The 14332-nt window shown below is 40.4% G+C and overlaps 1 protein-coding gene across 1 annotated transcript in view; it reads left to right on the top strand.

Moving 5' to 3' along the window:
- The window catches only part of CFAP61 (cilia and flagella associated protein 61), a 382310-nt gene that overhangs the window by 323864 nt on the left and 44114 nt on the right, over window positions 1-14332 (top strand). The window contains 1 exon segment of the mRNA XM_036009477.1: window positions 4717-4891. Coding sequence (XP_035865370.1) covers window positions 4717-4891 — 175 coding nt within the window.

Below are 14332 nucleotides of genomic sequence, written 5' to 3'. Positions count from 1 at the left end.
AAAACAAAACAAAATGGCCCAAATGAAAGAACAAATACAACTAAGTGATGAAGAGAGAGCCAACCTATCAGATGCACAGTTCAAAGCACTAGTGATCAGGATGCTCACAGAATTGGTTGAATTTGGTCACAAATTAGATGAAAAAGTGAAGGCTACACTAAGTGAAATAAAGGAAAATGCACAGGGAACCAATAGTGATGGGAAGGAAACTGGGACTCAAATCAATGGAGTGGACCAGAAGGAAGAAAAAAACATATAGAAAAGAATGCAGAAACAAGAATTCAAAAAAAATGAGGTGAAGCTTAGGAACCTCCAGGACATCTTAAATGTTCCAACATCCGAATTGTAGGGGAACCACAGGGAGAAGAGGAAGAGCAACAAATTGAAATCTTATTTGAACAAATAATAAAGGAGAACTTCCCCATTCTGGCAAAGGAAATAGACTTCCATCAAGTTCAGGAAGCTCAGAGACTTCCAAAGAAGTTGGACCCAAAGAGGAACACACCAAGGCACATCATAATTACATTACCCAAGATTAAAATGAAGGAGAGAATCCTAGACACAGCAAGAGATAAGGAGACAGTCACATACAAAGGAGTTCCCATCAGACTGTCAGCTGATTTCTCAAAAGAGACCTTGCAGGCAAGAAGGAGCTGGAAAGAAGTATTCCAAGTCATGAAAGGCAAGGACCTACATCCAAGATTGCTCATCTAGCAAAGCTTTCATTTAGAATGGAAGGGCAGATAAAGTGCTTCTCAGATAAGATCAAGTTAAAGGAGTCCATCTTCACCAAGTCCTTATTATATGAAATGTTAAAGGGACTTATCTATGAAAAAGAAGATTAAAAACATGTACAGTAAAAAGACAGCAAACTCACAGTTATTAACAGCCACACCAAAAACAAAAATGAATTAAGCAAACAAACAAAACAGGAACAGAACCACAGAAATGGAGATCACATGGAGGATTATCAGCAAGGGAGTGGGAGGGGGAGAGAGGGGGAAAAGGTACAGAGAATAAGTAGCATAGACTGTAGATAGAAAATAGACAGGGGGAGGTTAAGAACAGTATGGGAAATGTAGAAGCTAAAGGACTTATAGGTATGACACATGGACATGAACTAAAGTGGGGGAATGTGGGTGGGAAAGGGTGTGCAGGGTGGAGGGAATAAAGGGGGGGGAATGGGACAACCGTAGTAGCATAATCAATAAAATATATTTTAAATTTTTCAAAAAAACTAGATTATCCCATTAATTTTCCTTTAATTTCTCAGATTCTCTATAGTTTAAAAGTGTACAAAAATGCCACATATTTGAGTGGACACCAGGATTACATGGGATATAGAAATGGAATTACATTTCAGAATTCTAATCTCATTTTCATTTTTCTCCTTCTCTTCTTTGTTACTTAATCTATACATCTATTATTTGAAACACAAAGTATTGAAAGTTATGTAACTTGAATAGCTCTCAGTTTGTTCTTTAGTCCTGCCATTTTCTGCCAAGGACCTTTTCTAATTCATTAAAGCATGACTTATTAAACTGGTATAATGTTACCCGAATTTCATTTTCTTTTATACTACAAGGCTTATTGTGGTTCTGGTGAATTTTCAAACCTCCAAAACACAGTATTCAATATTGTGCACTTAAACCATTCACAGAAACCCTTGATGGACTGTTTTTATAATAACTATGAATACAATAATACTAAAATCTTAGTGTGATATGGCTGATCAATTATATTGCTAATAAGAGAATTTTACCTCCACAGTTTCAGGTGTAGTAAATGACCATTACTTATTGGATTGGGCTTTATGTTTTATTAAATAAAATGTTACTGCAGCTTCTTCATGGAAAAGGGACATCACCTTTTAAAATTGATATTTTAAAATATTTAATCCAGTTTGAAATGGAATTAAATACATCACAGAACTGTATCATGGCTTTACCATTTTTATTGAGGAAGAACATAATCAAAAACTTCCCTAAATGTCATCTGGGGTTTGGTAAATTCCCACTTGCAAACACCAGCCAGCATTCTCATCTACCAAATATAACAAGGCAATTGTCAAAACAAAAAGATCATCCTCTGCACATATATTCATCTCAACCCAAGTGAACTTTTTGCCCATCATAGCTGGGAACCATGCCTGTTTCGAAGCCCTGAGAACTTGTACAGAGAACATAAAACAGGCAGCTCAGGTCTTCCAGCAGTGGCCTGGAGTTACCTTTAAGACTTGCTCACAGTGCTGGCCTCATTATCTTCCACATTCTCTACATCTGGTCACCAAATGAAAAACAGAGTAGTAAAAGTGATGGTCACTAGTCAAACTCACACAACTGTACTATTCCACGTGGTATTTGTTGTTTGATTTGAACTGAAATAATAGTCAATAATCAAAGGAACCACTAAAAAAAAAGTAGCATTTTTTGAGAAACCAGATCTGGCCACACTGAATCCATACTCCAGCCTGGCAAAAACTAGATGGAGTTGAGTTGAGTCATGGCCAAACTCTCTGATAATGGCAAAAGCCCTTCCATTTGCCACAGTGTCCTTGACACAGAGGGAGGACAAGTGTCAGCAGCATCCTTTATTGTGTTTTTACTCTTGTTTTCCTTATGGTGTCTGTTGCCACTCTGTGTTAAAAGTAAGAATAGAAGTTATACTGGAAGGGCTCTGTATTGAGAGAGAAAGTTGAGATAGAGAATACCTCTCTAACAAAGTGAAGAATAATCCTATAATTTTCATAAGTAAATAGTATTCCACTTTCCTTATTCTCTTTTCTGCCCAAGCTCCATATGCACTTGGATTTCAAACCCTCATATAATTGCTTCTGTGCAGATTGTTTTTATCACAAATGGCCACACCACTCCATGTGTTCATTCACAGCTTTGCTGCCCCTGTGGAAAGAGGTAGATTTTGGGTTCCCTCCTCTTGCCCTCGGAAGGCCTCTATGACTACTTCCATGAATATAATATGGTGGAAGAGTCACCACTTGGATTCCAAGATGAGGTTAGACAAGAACACAAAGCTCTCTGGGCTGGTTTTCCCTTAGGACACTTACTGAGAACTCAGCCACCATGTTTTAAGGAAGCCCAAACCACATGCAGGTGCCATGTGTAGGTATTCCAGCCTAAAAGCCTAGCCCCTAGGCAACATCAACTGCTACACATATAGTGACAACTTTCTGTCATTTTTGAATACCAAGCATGTCTTCTGGGGGGGGGGGGCGGAGACTTAAATGGTTTATCTCCAGATAATTCCAGCCCCTGATCTTGAAGTCACCCCCAGCCTTTACATACTCTCACTGAGGCCTCTGAAATTATTTAACAAAGACAAACTGTCCCCCTACCTTGCCCTGTCTGAATTACTGACCTTGAGAATCTGTAAGTTTGTTTCGTACCACTGACTCTTAGAATACTGTATTTTGCCATGTGCAATGCATATTTTTGCCCACATTTTTGAGGGAAAAATAAGTATGCACATTACACATGGGTATGATGGTTATATACCATGAGTGTAATAATCCTATGAACAATGTGAACAAAAACATGGCCATGCATTATACATGGGAGTGAATTATACATGGTAAAATACAGTAACTTGTTACATAGCATCATATAATAAGCAACTCCTGCAAATTAGTGGAGTTGCAGGCTCCACTAATGAGTTTTAAGTGGTCATCCTACTTGTTTGTTTCAATGAAAACAATTGTGTCTGCTTCTCCAAGGAGGACATACAGAGGGTCCAGAGACATATGAAAGGATGCTCAGCATCACTAGCCATCAGAGAGATGCAAATTAGAGCCACAATGAAATACCACTTTACACCATTGAGAATGGCCATCATAAACAAAGCAACAAACAACAAATGTTGGAGAGGGTGTGAAGAAAAGGGAACCCTAATGCACTGTGGTGGATTTGCAGACTGGTACAACCACTATGAAAACAGTATGGAATTTTCTCAGAAAACTAAAAATGGAACTGCCTTTTGACCTGGCAATTCCACTGCTAGGATTATATCCTAAGAACCCTGAAACACCAATTCAAAAGAACCTGTGCACCCCAATGTTCGTAGCAGCACAATTTACAATAACCAAGTTCTGGAAGCAGCCTAGGTGCCCATCAGTAAATGAATGGATCAAAAAACTATGGTACATTTACACAATGGAATTCTATGCAGCAGAAAGAAAGAAGGAGCTCCTACCCTTTGCAACAGCATGGATGGAACTGGAGAGAATTATGCTAAGTGAAATAAGCCAGGTGGTGAAAGACAAATAACCATATGATCTCACCTTTAACAGGAACCTAATAAACAAAACAAACAAGCAACCAAAATATAATCAAAGACATTGAAATTGAGAACAGGCTGACAGTGACCAGTGGGGACAGGGGAGGGGATATGGGGGAAAAGGATGAAGGGTTTTTAGGAACAATTATAAAGGACACATGGACGATAACAAGGGGGGTGGGGAAAACAGGGGAAGGAGGTGGGTAGGGCTGGGGTGGTGGAGAGGAGTGGGGGAGAAAGAAAAAAAACTACTTGAACAAGAATAAAAAGAATAAAGCAGTTTTGTCTGGGGACAGAAAAAGGCATGCCTAAACTAGACATCACTGTAGTTTTATTTATGTATTTATTTATTTATTTTTATGTATTACTATATCAGTGCTTCACCTGTTACCATTGAAATAAGCATGTGTCTGTAACACACCTCAGGTTCCATGCCCTACAGGAGCTGATATTAGTCAACACCTGACAAACAGAGAGATTCCAAACAGCAGTAAACAGCGATATACTGGTAAAGTTCCTTGTAATCATTTTATTCTCAATGATGAAGAAGACTGCTTGAAGGCCTTGACTTGGATAAGAAACAACTCTATCATCACAGAAGGTAAGAATGTTGGTTACTGCTCATCTTCTCAGAATAGTGTTTTATTTTTATGAAAATCTCATTCATCTAGTTCTAGTATATAATTAGTGTCTAATTAATGTCAACCAAATAATTCCTCTGTCATGCTTACTTTTCCAGATTAATTTACAACTTGTCAGTTTTGGATACCCAGCAGGAAAGAAAAAGGCTTGAGATAGTTTAATTATCTATAATTATTTTATTATACAAAATGAATATCCAAAGAGCAGAGCATGGCTAAAATTGTTAAGTAATTAAAGAATAATTTAATAAGCAAACATGTTTAGTAATTATATGGAAAATATGTCTCCTTTTGTGAAGCTAAAAAGATCTAGGAAAAAAAGAAAGGTCTGTGTCTGAAGGGCTCTTTTCTTTGTTTCACAATCCATTGTGCTCTTTCTTGGTGTTGTTGCACAATCCTTCCCACAAACACACATATTCAAGTTGTATGCCACTTTTTGAATCAAAATGAGAGCATAAAACCTTTGTACAAATGCTCCTGCCACTCATAAGTGTTTGTTCAAGCTTCACCCTCTCTATTTCTTGGATTAAATTAAAATTGTTTAACTAATAAAACAACCAGAATGCGGCCTGGCTACCTATTTGTCCTTAATTGAAACCTGGCAGTCAAGTTCTTCTGGAGAAGAGAGTGCAATCCTTTTATTTTACCTAAAGCACCGGGAGAGCCAGTGACTTGGTTGGGTTATATAACCTGGGATTCTAACCTGGACTTCAAATTCAGTTCAGGGGTGTAAACTTCACTAAATGCCCAGAATGTGGGGATCAATCAGTAAAATTATATATAAATGTATTAAATGTATATATTTAAATATAATGTAATTATATTAACATAATTACTATATTACAATTAAATATCGTTTGTCTTGATTTTTGGTGGAAGATTTACGTATTAGTGGAATTTTGTCAAGTTGCTTAATTTACTACATTAAAAAGTTACTAATTACATTAAAAATAAGTATCAAATGAGGTTTAATACATTGCTGGATTCAGTTTGCTAATACTTTACCAGCTATTTGCATCTAAATTCATATGTGAGATTGGCCTGTAGTTTTCTCTTTTATGCTATACTTGTCAAGTTTTTGGAATCAAGTGTATACTAGTCCCATGAACTGTTTTTTGGGGGGAAATTTTCCATATTTTTCTGGGGTCTGAAACATTCCATGTACCTAAAATTTGAACGGAAATCACTAATAAAACCAACTGGGTCTGGAACTTTTGGGAAGAGATAGAATATATAGATATATACAGAGGACCAGATTTAAAAGTTGTCAAGTATTTTCATGCTTGCATCACAATTTGGTGCTACTTACAGTGTTGCATCTGTATGTGTTTAAACCTGTTTCAACACTTTAGTTATTCATTTTTTTTAAATCCACATCTGAAGACATACTTCTATTGATTTTAGAGAGAGAGAAGGGGAGAGAGATACATCAATGTGAAAGAGAACCATCTTCCAGTTGCCTCCCATACATACCACAACTGGGACTGAATCTGTAACCCAGGCCAGGAGTCAAACCCAAAATCCTTTGGTGCATGGAATGATGCTCCAACCCACTGAGCCGTGCAGCCAGGGCAACAGTTTAGTCATTCTTTAATCATTGCCCCATGACCTACATAGACTTAGGGAATTGTCTAATCTGAGATGAGCAGACTTTTATTATAAGGGCCAGATTGTAAATATTTAGATTTTGCAGGCCATATGGTTTCTGTCTCAATGATTCAACTCTGCCATTGTAGCAAGAAAGCAGCAGACAGTATGTCAACGAATGGGCATGGCTGTATTCCAATAAAACTTTATATACAAAAAATAGACTTCCAGCCAAGATGGAGGTGTAGGTAGACACACTGTGCTTCCTCACACAACCAAAATTAAGGACAACAAAAATTTAGAAGCAAAAAAACAGCCAGAACAAACAGAAAATTGAACTGCACAGAAATCCAGACAACCGTTCATCCAGACCAGTAAGAGGAGTGGAGTTGGCAGCCAGTGGAGAGGGGTCACTGCAGGAAAAAGCAGTGGCTGGCAGGCCTGGGTGCTCAGGGCACAGGTGGTGGCTAGCAGACCCTAGTGGCAGACCCTGGGCTTGGGCATGGGGAGGCAAGAAGCAGACACAGTAAGGCATGCAAGGCAGCTGGCTGTCCACAGTCACACATTCATGTGCAGATAAACCAGGCAAAAACCAGCAGCGAGACAGACCGCACAACCCAGGGCCCCAGCACAGGGAAATAAAGCCTAAAAGCACTGAATGAAAACAATTGTGGAGGTTGAGGTGCAGGGAGAGACTCCCAGTCTCACAGGAGAGTTCGTTGAAGAGACCCATAGGGTTCTAGAACATACAAAGCCCACCCACCTGGGAATCAGCACCAGAAGGACTCATTTTGCTTGTGGGAAGCAGCAGAGGGGACTGAAATCTGACAGAGAGTACAGCAACTGCCATTGTTCCCTCTCTGACCTTGCTCCCACATAGAGTCACAACTCAGCAACTGGGTTGCCCCACCCAGGTGAACAACTAAGACTCCACCCCTCATTTATAACAGGCGTGACCAGATCCCCCCCCCCCCCACACACAAAAATGGCTCAAACAGAAGAACAAATCAAAGCCACAGAGCCAATACTTTTAACTGACCAAGAGATAGCCAGTCTATCAGATGCACAGTTCAAAGCACTGGTGATCAGGATGCTCACAGAATTGGCTGATTTTGGTTGCAAATTACATGAAAAAATGAAGGCTGCACTAAGTGAAATGAAGAAAAATGCACAGGGAACCAATAGTGATGGGAAGGAAACTGTGTCTCAAATCGATGGAGTGGACCAGAAGGAAGAAAAAAACATACAATCAGAAAAGAAGGAAGAAATAAGAATTCAAAAAAATGAGGAGAGGCTTAGGAACCTCCAGGACATCTTGAAATGTTCCAACATCTGAATTACAGGGGTACCACAGGGAGAAGAGGAAGAGCAACAAATTGAAAGCTTATTTGAACAAATAATAAAGGAGAACTTCTCCAATCTGGCAAAGGAAATAGACTTCCAGGAAGTCCAGGAAACTCAGAGAGTCCCAAAGAAGTTGGACCCGAGGGGGAACACACCAAGGCACATCATAATTACATTACCCAAGATTAAAATGAAGGAGAGAATCCTAGAAGCAGCAAGAGATAAGGGGACAGTCACCTACAAAGGGATTCCCATCAGGCTGTCAGCTGATTTCTCAAAAGAGACCTTGCAGGCAAGAAGGGGCTGGAAAGAAGTATTCCAAGTCATGAAAGGCAAGGACCTACATCCCAGATTGCTCTGTCCAGCAAAGCTTTCATTTAGAATGGAAGGGCAGATAAAGTGCTTCTCAGATAAGGTCAAGTTAAAGGAGTTCATCATCACCAAGTCCTTATTATATGAAATGTTAAAGGGACTTATCTACAAAAAAGAAGATAAAAAACATGTACAGTAAAAAGACAGCAAACTCACAGTTACTAACAACCACACCAAAAACAAAAGATCAAACTAAGCAAACAAACAAAACAGGAACAGAACCACAGAAATGGAGATCACATGGAGGGATAACAACAGGGGAATGGGAGGAGGTGAGAAGGGGAAAAGGTACAGAGAATAAGTAGCATAGTCTGTAGGGAGAAAATAGAAGGGGAGAGCAAGAATAGTATGGGAAACATGGAAGCTAAAGAACTTATGACACATGGACATGAACTAAAGTGGGGGAATGTGGGTGGGAGAGGGTGTGCAGGGTGGAGGGGAATAAAGAAGGAAATGGGGCAATTGTAATAGCATAATCAATAAAATATTTTTAAAAAACGTTTACAAAATAGATAATGAGACATAATTTGCAGAGAAGTCTGCTGTTATCCAAACAGTTTGTGAAAAAGCATTGCCATTTCATCAAGTCCAGATGTCAAAGTCCCTGAAAACCTTAAACTCCCTGAATACACAAAAGCATGCCTTACAACTACAAGGTCTGTCTGGAAAAAGTCCAGCCATTGTTAATATAATGAGAATGGTTTGCATGACATCGATGTAACCTGGCAACCAAGGAGACAGGACTGCTATGTGCATGTGTGAACAATGATGACTTCACTGTACTAGTCAGTGGGGGAAGTAGTCACTGTTGACTGAACATGTGTACTGTGTGGCCATCACAATCAAAGGACTGAGTGAGTAAAGCAATGAATATGCATCAAATTTTGCATTAACCTTGAACATTCCTCCATGGAAACTATTTGGATGGTTCAGAAGGCTGCAGCAATGGGCAACTGGTGATTTTGCAGCTTCACCAGGACAACATGCCCACTCATGCATCATGGCTTGTGCAGGGTTTTTTGGTGAAACATCAAATCGCATAGGTGACTCAGCCCCCCTACAGGCCAGATTTGGCACTCTGCTGGATTTTCTCAAAACTAAAAATCACTTTGAAAGGGAAGAGGTTTCAGACTGTCGATGAGATTCAGGAAAATACGATGGGGCAGCTGATGGCAACTGAGAAAACTGTGTGAGATCCCAAGGTGCCTACTTTGAAAGGGACTGAGGTGTCATTGTCCTGTCTACAATGTTTCTTGTACCTTGTGTCTTCTTCAGTAAAGTCTGTATTTTTTCATATTACATGGCTGGATACCTTATGGACAGACCTCATATGCTTAGTCCTATTATAATGCAGAGTTTTAACTTCAAACTATTGGCTTTTTGGGTGTTTGGAATATGGAACATTTAAAAATGAAAGGGGCTAAGAAAGTGGCAATGCATTTTCTTAAGGTTGATTGTATATGGCAGAGAATTTAGAAATTCCAAAGCAAGAAGCACTATGCTCTCCTTAAGATGCCTTCTTTTTCATGCTCTTGGTTCTCAGATGGGCAAAGACCATCAGTGCTATTCTGGTGATTTAACTAATTGTCACAAATGGTGATACTCTGGTTCCTACTTAATGGGAAATGCCTCTGAAAGATTTAAGTATTTCTCTAATTGGCCACTGAATAAAACCCCTCTGGGTGCCTGCTTTTGTCCATCAAACAGCCCAGATGGGAAGGATGTAAACATTACTTTTTTGGTCTTAAATGTTGACTATTTTACTCAGCTCTACTGTTTTATGACATGCCAGAACACTTCTGAAGTAGGTGCTCCTAATGCTTAGATGCTGGGCCCAGGGTCTGGGAGACATCTGAGATACCTGACCTGGCCAAGTTAATTCAACTCTTGTGCAGTGGCCCTTTTCAAAGCACTTCTCATGTAAGAAAAATTAGAAGGAAGAATGTTAACTTCCTGTCTTAAGGGAGCTCTTCCTCTGTGTAGCTTTTCCATAAGTAAAGTCATATTCAGACTTGAATTTAAGTAGTTCAATTCTGGGTAATATGTTCTTCACATGAATTGTTGTGAGATAAATGAGATAAATAAGATAAAACATGTCCAACTCAGGACAGTGTCTCACACATAGTGAGAGTTCAATAATGTAGGCTGTTACTAGCATTACTATTATGACTACTACATATGACAGAGTTGTTGCCACATACTAAAGGCTCCCTAGAATGAAAGTCTCAGCCTCTGCTATCCTGGTGGTAGCACAGCCCAGGACACAGTCTCTACAAATGATGGGGACTTGTGCACATCAAGTGCCAGTTTGGTTGTAGAGAGGCACCTGGCTTTAATGGGAGCCCTAGAAACTGTGAAGGTTGGAGAAGGCTTCCCAAGAAAAGAGAATTTGAGCTCGGCTTTAAAGAAAGGCAGGATAAGCAAACAGAGAAAAGTGGGGAAGTTTTGTTACAGAACAGGGCCAGGGCGGGAGTATGATACACTATTACCGAAAGGACCCCCTCTAAGTTCACCTGTCCGCCGCCAGAGGGAAGACGTCTCTCAATGCCAGAGATTTGTGAAAAGGAAAGGAAATGTTTATTTAAAGCTGTATAGACTTAAAGTAGTAACCTAATGTCTTCATTTAAAATATCACAGTCTTTTAGGTTACCCACAGATGCACACAGTCCTTTCTTCTCCCTCTGCCCTAATTTAGGGTACTGTATCTCAGGAAAAGAAGTAGATTCGGGCTCTCAACACCATCAGCTGTGTCGTTGGCCAGGATCAAGCTGCATGGTTCTCCTTTGCAAAGCTGTGGGGAGGTCTCCACCCTGGCCAAACCATGTGGTTCTCCTTGGCAAAGCTGCAAGATGGTCTTCACTCTGCCAAGACCACATGGTTCTCTCCCCACATGGCTACCATGTCTGGGTTTAAATCCTCACACCAACCTTCCTCTGTACCCCCATTTCTGACTCCTCCTACAATCAGCTACACTTGCCAGCATTCCTTTATTTTTCCAAGTTTACTGGGCTGCCATCGTGAGTGTGGGCAGGTGTAGCCCCATGTCATGGAGCCAATCTTGTCCAAGCTCTCATGCAGGTGCTGTAACTCAGGGGGCCTGCCCCCCCAGTTCCTTCTTGGGTGGAAGTCCTTTCCATCATTCTGACTCAGAGCATGGCCAAAGCTATTTAACATATCTGTGCAACCAGTTAAAGATTATAGATATGTTAAATGACCATGCCATGGATTAGCTGCAAAGCTGTGGCTGTACAAAACAGCCTTGCATGTTCCTGCTCCATGTGTCTCTTCCCCCAACTCACACCTGTTGTGGGGGAAGGGGTGAAGACATCTTATATGTCTTTCTAATATTTCCTAGACACCTTGAGTTCTGGACCCCATTCCAAATCCCTATTTGGCACTCCCCTCTTGGCTGCACACTGTTTCAGTTTGATTTGTGTCCAAAAGACAATGGTCCAACAACTTGGACAGGGAAGATCCTTGAAGGGCAACAGAGGGAGATGAAAGTGGAGAAACAAGTAGAGAATTTCAAGGTCCAGCCAAGCTCAGGTGTAACTGGCTATGTTTTGGTGGTTGTGACACTAATGAAGAGGGATAACCAGTGCATAAAACAGCACTTTTGGAAGATGAGCTTTCCATTTGTAGCATCCATCCAGTAGAGAGAAAGCAATCTAATAAGAATGAGTTAAAGAAAACCACACTAGTCACTTGGAGAGGGGGTGGCTGTACATACAGGAGAGGGTTGGCATAGCCCCTTCTAGCTCATTTCCAAGTCAGTCATGAGATGATGGTATTTGAAGTGAGAAAATGGAAGTCTAGCGCATCAGGACAAATAAGGAGCAGGGCTGCATTCCTGTAGTCATTACCATCTCTCCACCTGTCAGTTCCTGCCTCCTCTTCATGTTACCTTAATAACACCAGGAAGAGTGTGGACATGTATCATAACCACCTCCCTACCCTGTTTCCCCCACCCCCCTTGTTATTGTCTATGTGTCTTTTATTTCCTGCAAGCCCTTCACCCTTTCCCCTATTATCCCCTCCCCTCTCCTCTCTGGGCACTGTCAGCCTGTTCTCAATATCAGTGTCTTTGATTATATTTTAGCTTTTGCTTCCTCAGGGCTAATTTTCTCTTCTCAAGAGTTCAGGGTGGGGCTGGTAGGAGGCTGCTGAGGACAAGGCCTTTCTCACAATGAGATAGAGGAAAAAATCCTCTATCTCATTGGCTATGATGAGATATCCACTCAGGAATCATACCCAGAATCCTGGAGAATGCCTGGCCTTATTTTGCTGAAGTACAGGGAGTTGAGGGGAAAGGCTTGTTTGCTGAGGACAGTGGAGAGTTCTAGAAGTGCAGGTGGATGCTTGGGAGCAGAAACAATGGATGGTCAATAGGAAGAGGCTACTGTCCCCTGGATTTCTGTCTGTCCAAACTACACAGATAACACCTCAAAACATCACCATTCTCCTCACGGCCACTGTTTTATCACTCTTTCCTCCTTTTCACAGGAGAAATAGTGGTTCTGTGGTGGAATTAGTCCAGTGTGAAGGAAATCGTTTTCTGGACTGTAGAGCAGGATGGGTCTACAGATGTAAATTATCCTACCCTAATAGCATTGTTCCTCTATTGGCAGAATAGCTGACATCATGGGCTCAAATGCTGCTTTCAAGTACAAACAAAAGCAAACATGGAGGGTTTGGCCCTGGGGTGGGCAGGGTAGGAGGGCTTGAGGGGATTCAGATAAAACTCAGCAATCTTAATACATTATAACAGCTTATGCCATTAATTGAAACTAATTGAAATTCATCTGCTATTACCTCTGTATTTTCCATGAAAATGGAAACTCAAGTTAAAAAGAAACTGCTTTAATGGCCCAAAATGGATCAATTATTTTCATCTTTAGTTAAATACAGTTTACTGCCTTATTAAAAACATGTTTGTAGGAAAAGTATAACATTAAAATTACAGTGCATTAATCACCAAACAAAGCCTTAATAATGTTATACCTAATAGAGTGTTCCCTTTTTATCTGGTAGAACAAAATGGAATAGGTCAGGTTTGGGTCATAGAAATCTTACAGTTTGACTGACAAAAAAATCAAGAGTATTCACTTGTCCATTCCTGGACATGATATTTTCCTTTTTTTTTTTTTTAACATTTTTTTATTGTTGGTCAAGTACAGTTTCTGCCTTTTCCCCTCAGCCCTTCCCACCTCCCTACCCTGTTTCCCCCACCCCCCTTGTTATTGTCTATGTGTCTTTTATTTCCTGCAAGCCCTTCACCCTTTCCCTATTATCCCCTCCCCTCTCCTCTCTGGGCACTGTCAGCCTGTTCTCAATATCAGTGTCTTTGATTATATTTTGCTTGCTTGTTTGTTTTGTTGATTAGGTTCCTGTTAAAGGTGAGATCATATGGTATTTGTCTTTCACCACCTGGCTTATTTCACTTAGCATAATTCTCTCCAGTTCCATCCATGCTGTTGCAAAGGGTAGGAGCTCCTTCTTTCTTTCTGCTACATAGAATTCCATTGTGTAAATGTACCATAGTTTTTTGATCCATTCATTTACTGATGGGCACCTAGGCTGCTTCCAGAACTTGGCTATTGTAAATTGTGCTGCTATGAACATTGGGGTGCACAGGTTCCTTTGAATTGGTGTTTCAGAGTTCTTAGGATATAATCCTAGCAGTGGAATTGCCAGGTCAAAAGGCAGTTCCATTTTTAGTTTTCTGAGAAAATTCCATACTGTTTTTCATAGTGGTTGTACCAGTCTGCAAATCCCACCAACAGTGCATTAGGGTTCCCTTTTCTTCACACCCTCTCCAACATTTGTTGTTTGTTGCTTTGTTTATGATGGCCATTCTCAATGGTGTAAAGTGGTATTTCATTGTGGCTTTAATTTGCATCTCTCTGATGGCTAGTCTCCTGAGCATCTTTTCATATGACTCTAGGCCCTCTGTATGTCCTCCTTAGAGAAGTGTCTGATCAAGTCCTTTGCCCATTTTTCAAAATATATTTTATTGATCATGCTATTACAGTTGTCCCATTTCCCCCCTTTATTCCCTTTCACCCTGCACACCCCCTCCCACCCACCCACATTCCCCA

Source organism: Phyllostomus discolor, chromosome 9 (genome assembly GCF_004126475.2).
Source record: "Phyllostomus discolor isolate MPI-MPIP mPhyDis1 chromosome 9, mPhyDis1.pri.v3, whole genome shotgun sequence".
In the NCBI taxonomy this organism is placed as follows: domain Eukaryota; kingdom Metazoa; phylum Chordata; class Mammalia; order Chiroptera; family Phyllostomidae; genus Phyllostomus; species Phyllostomus discolor.
The sequence above is the reverse complement of the archived record's forward strand: the minus strand, read 5'-3'. Positions and strand labels throughout refer to the sequence as shown.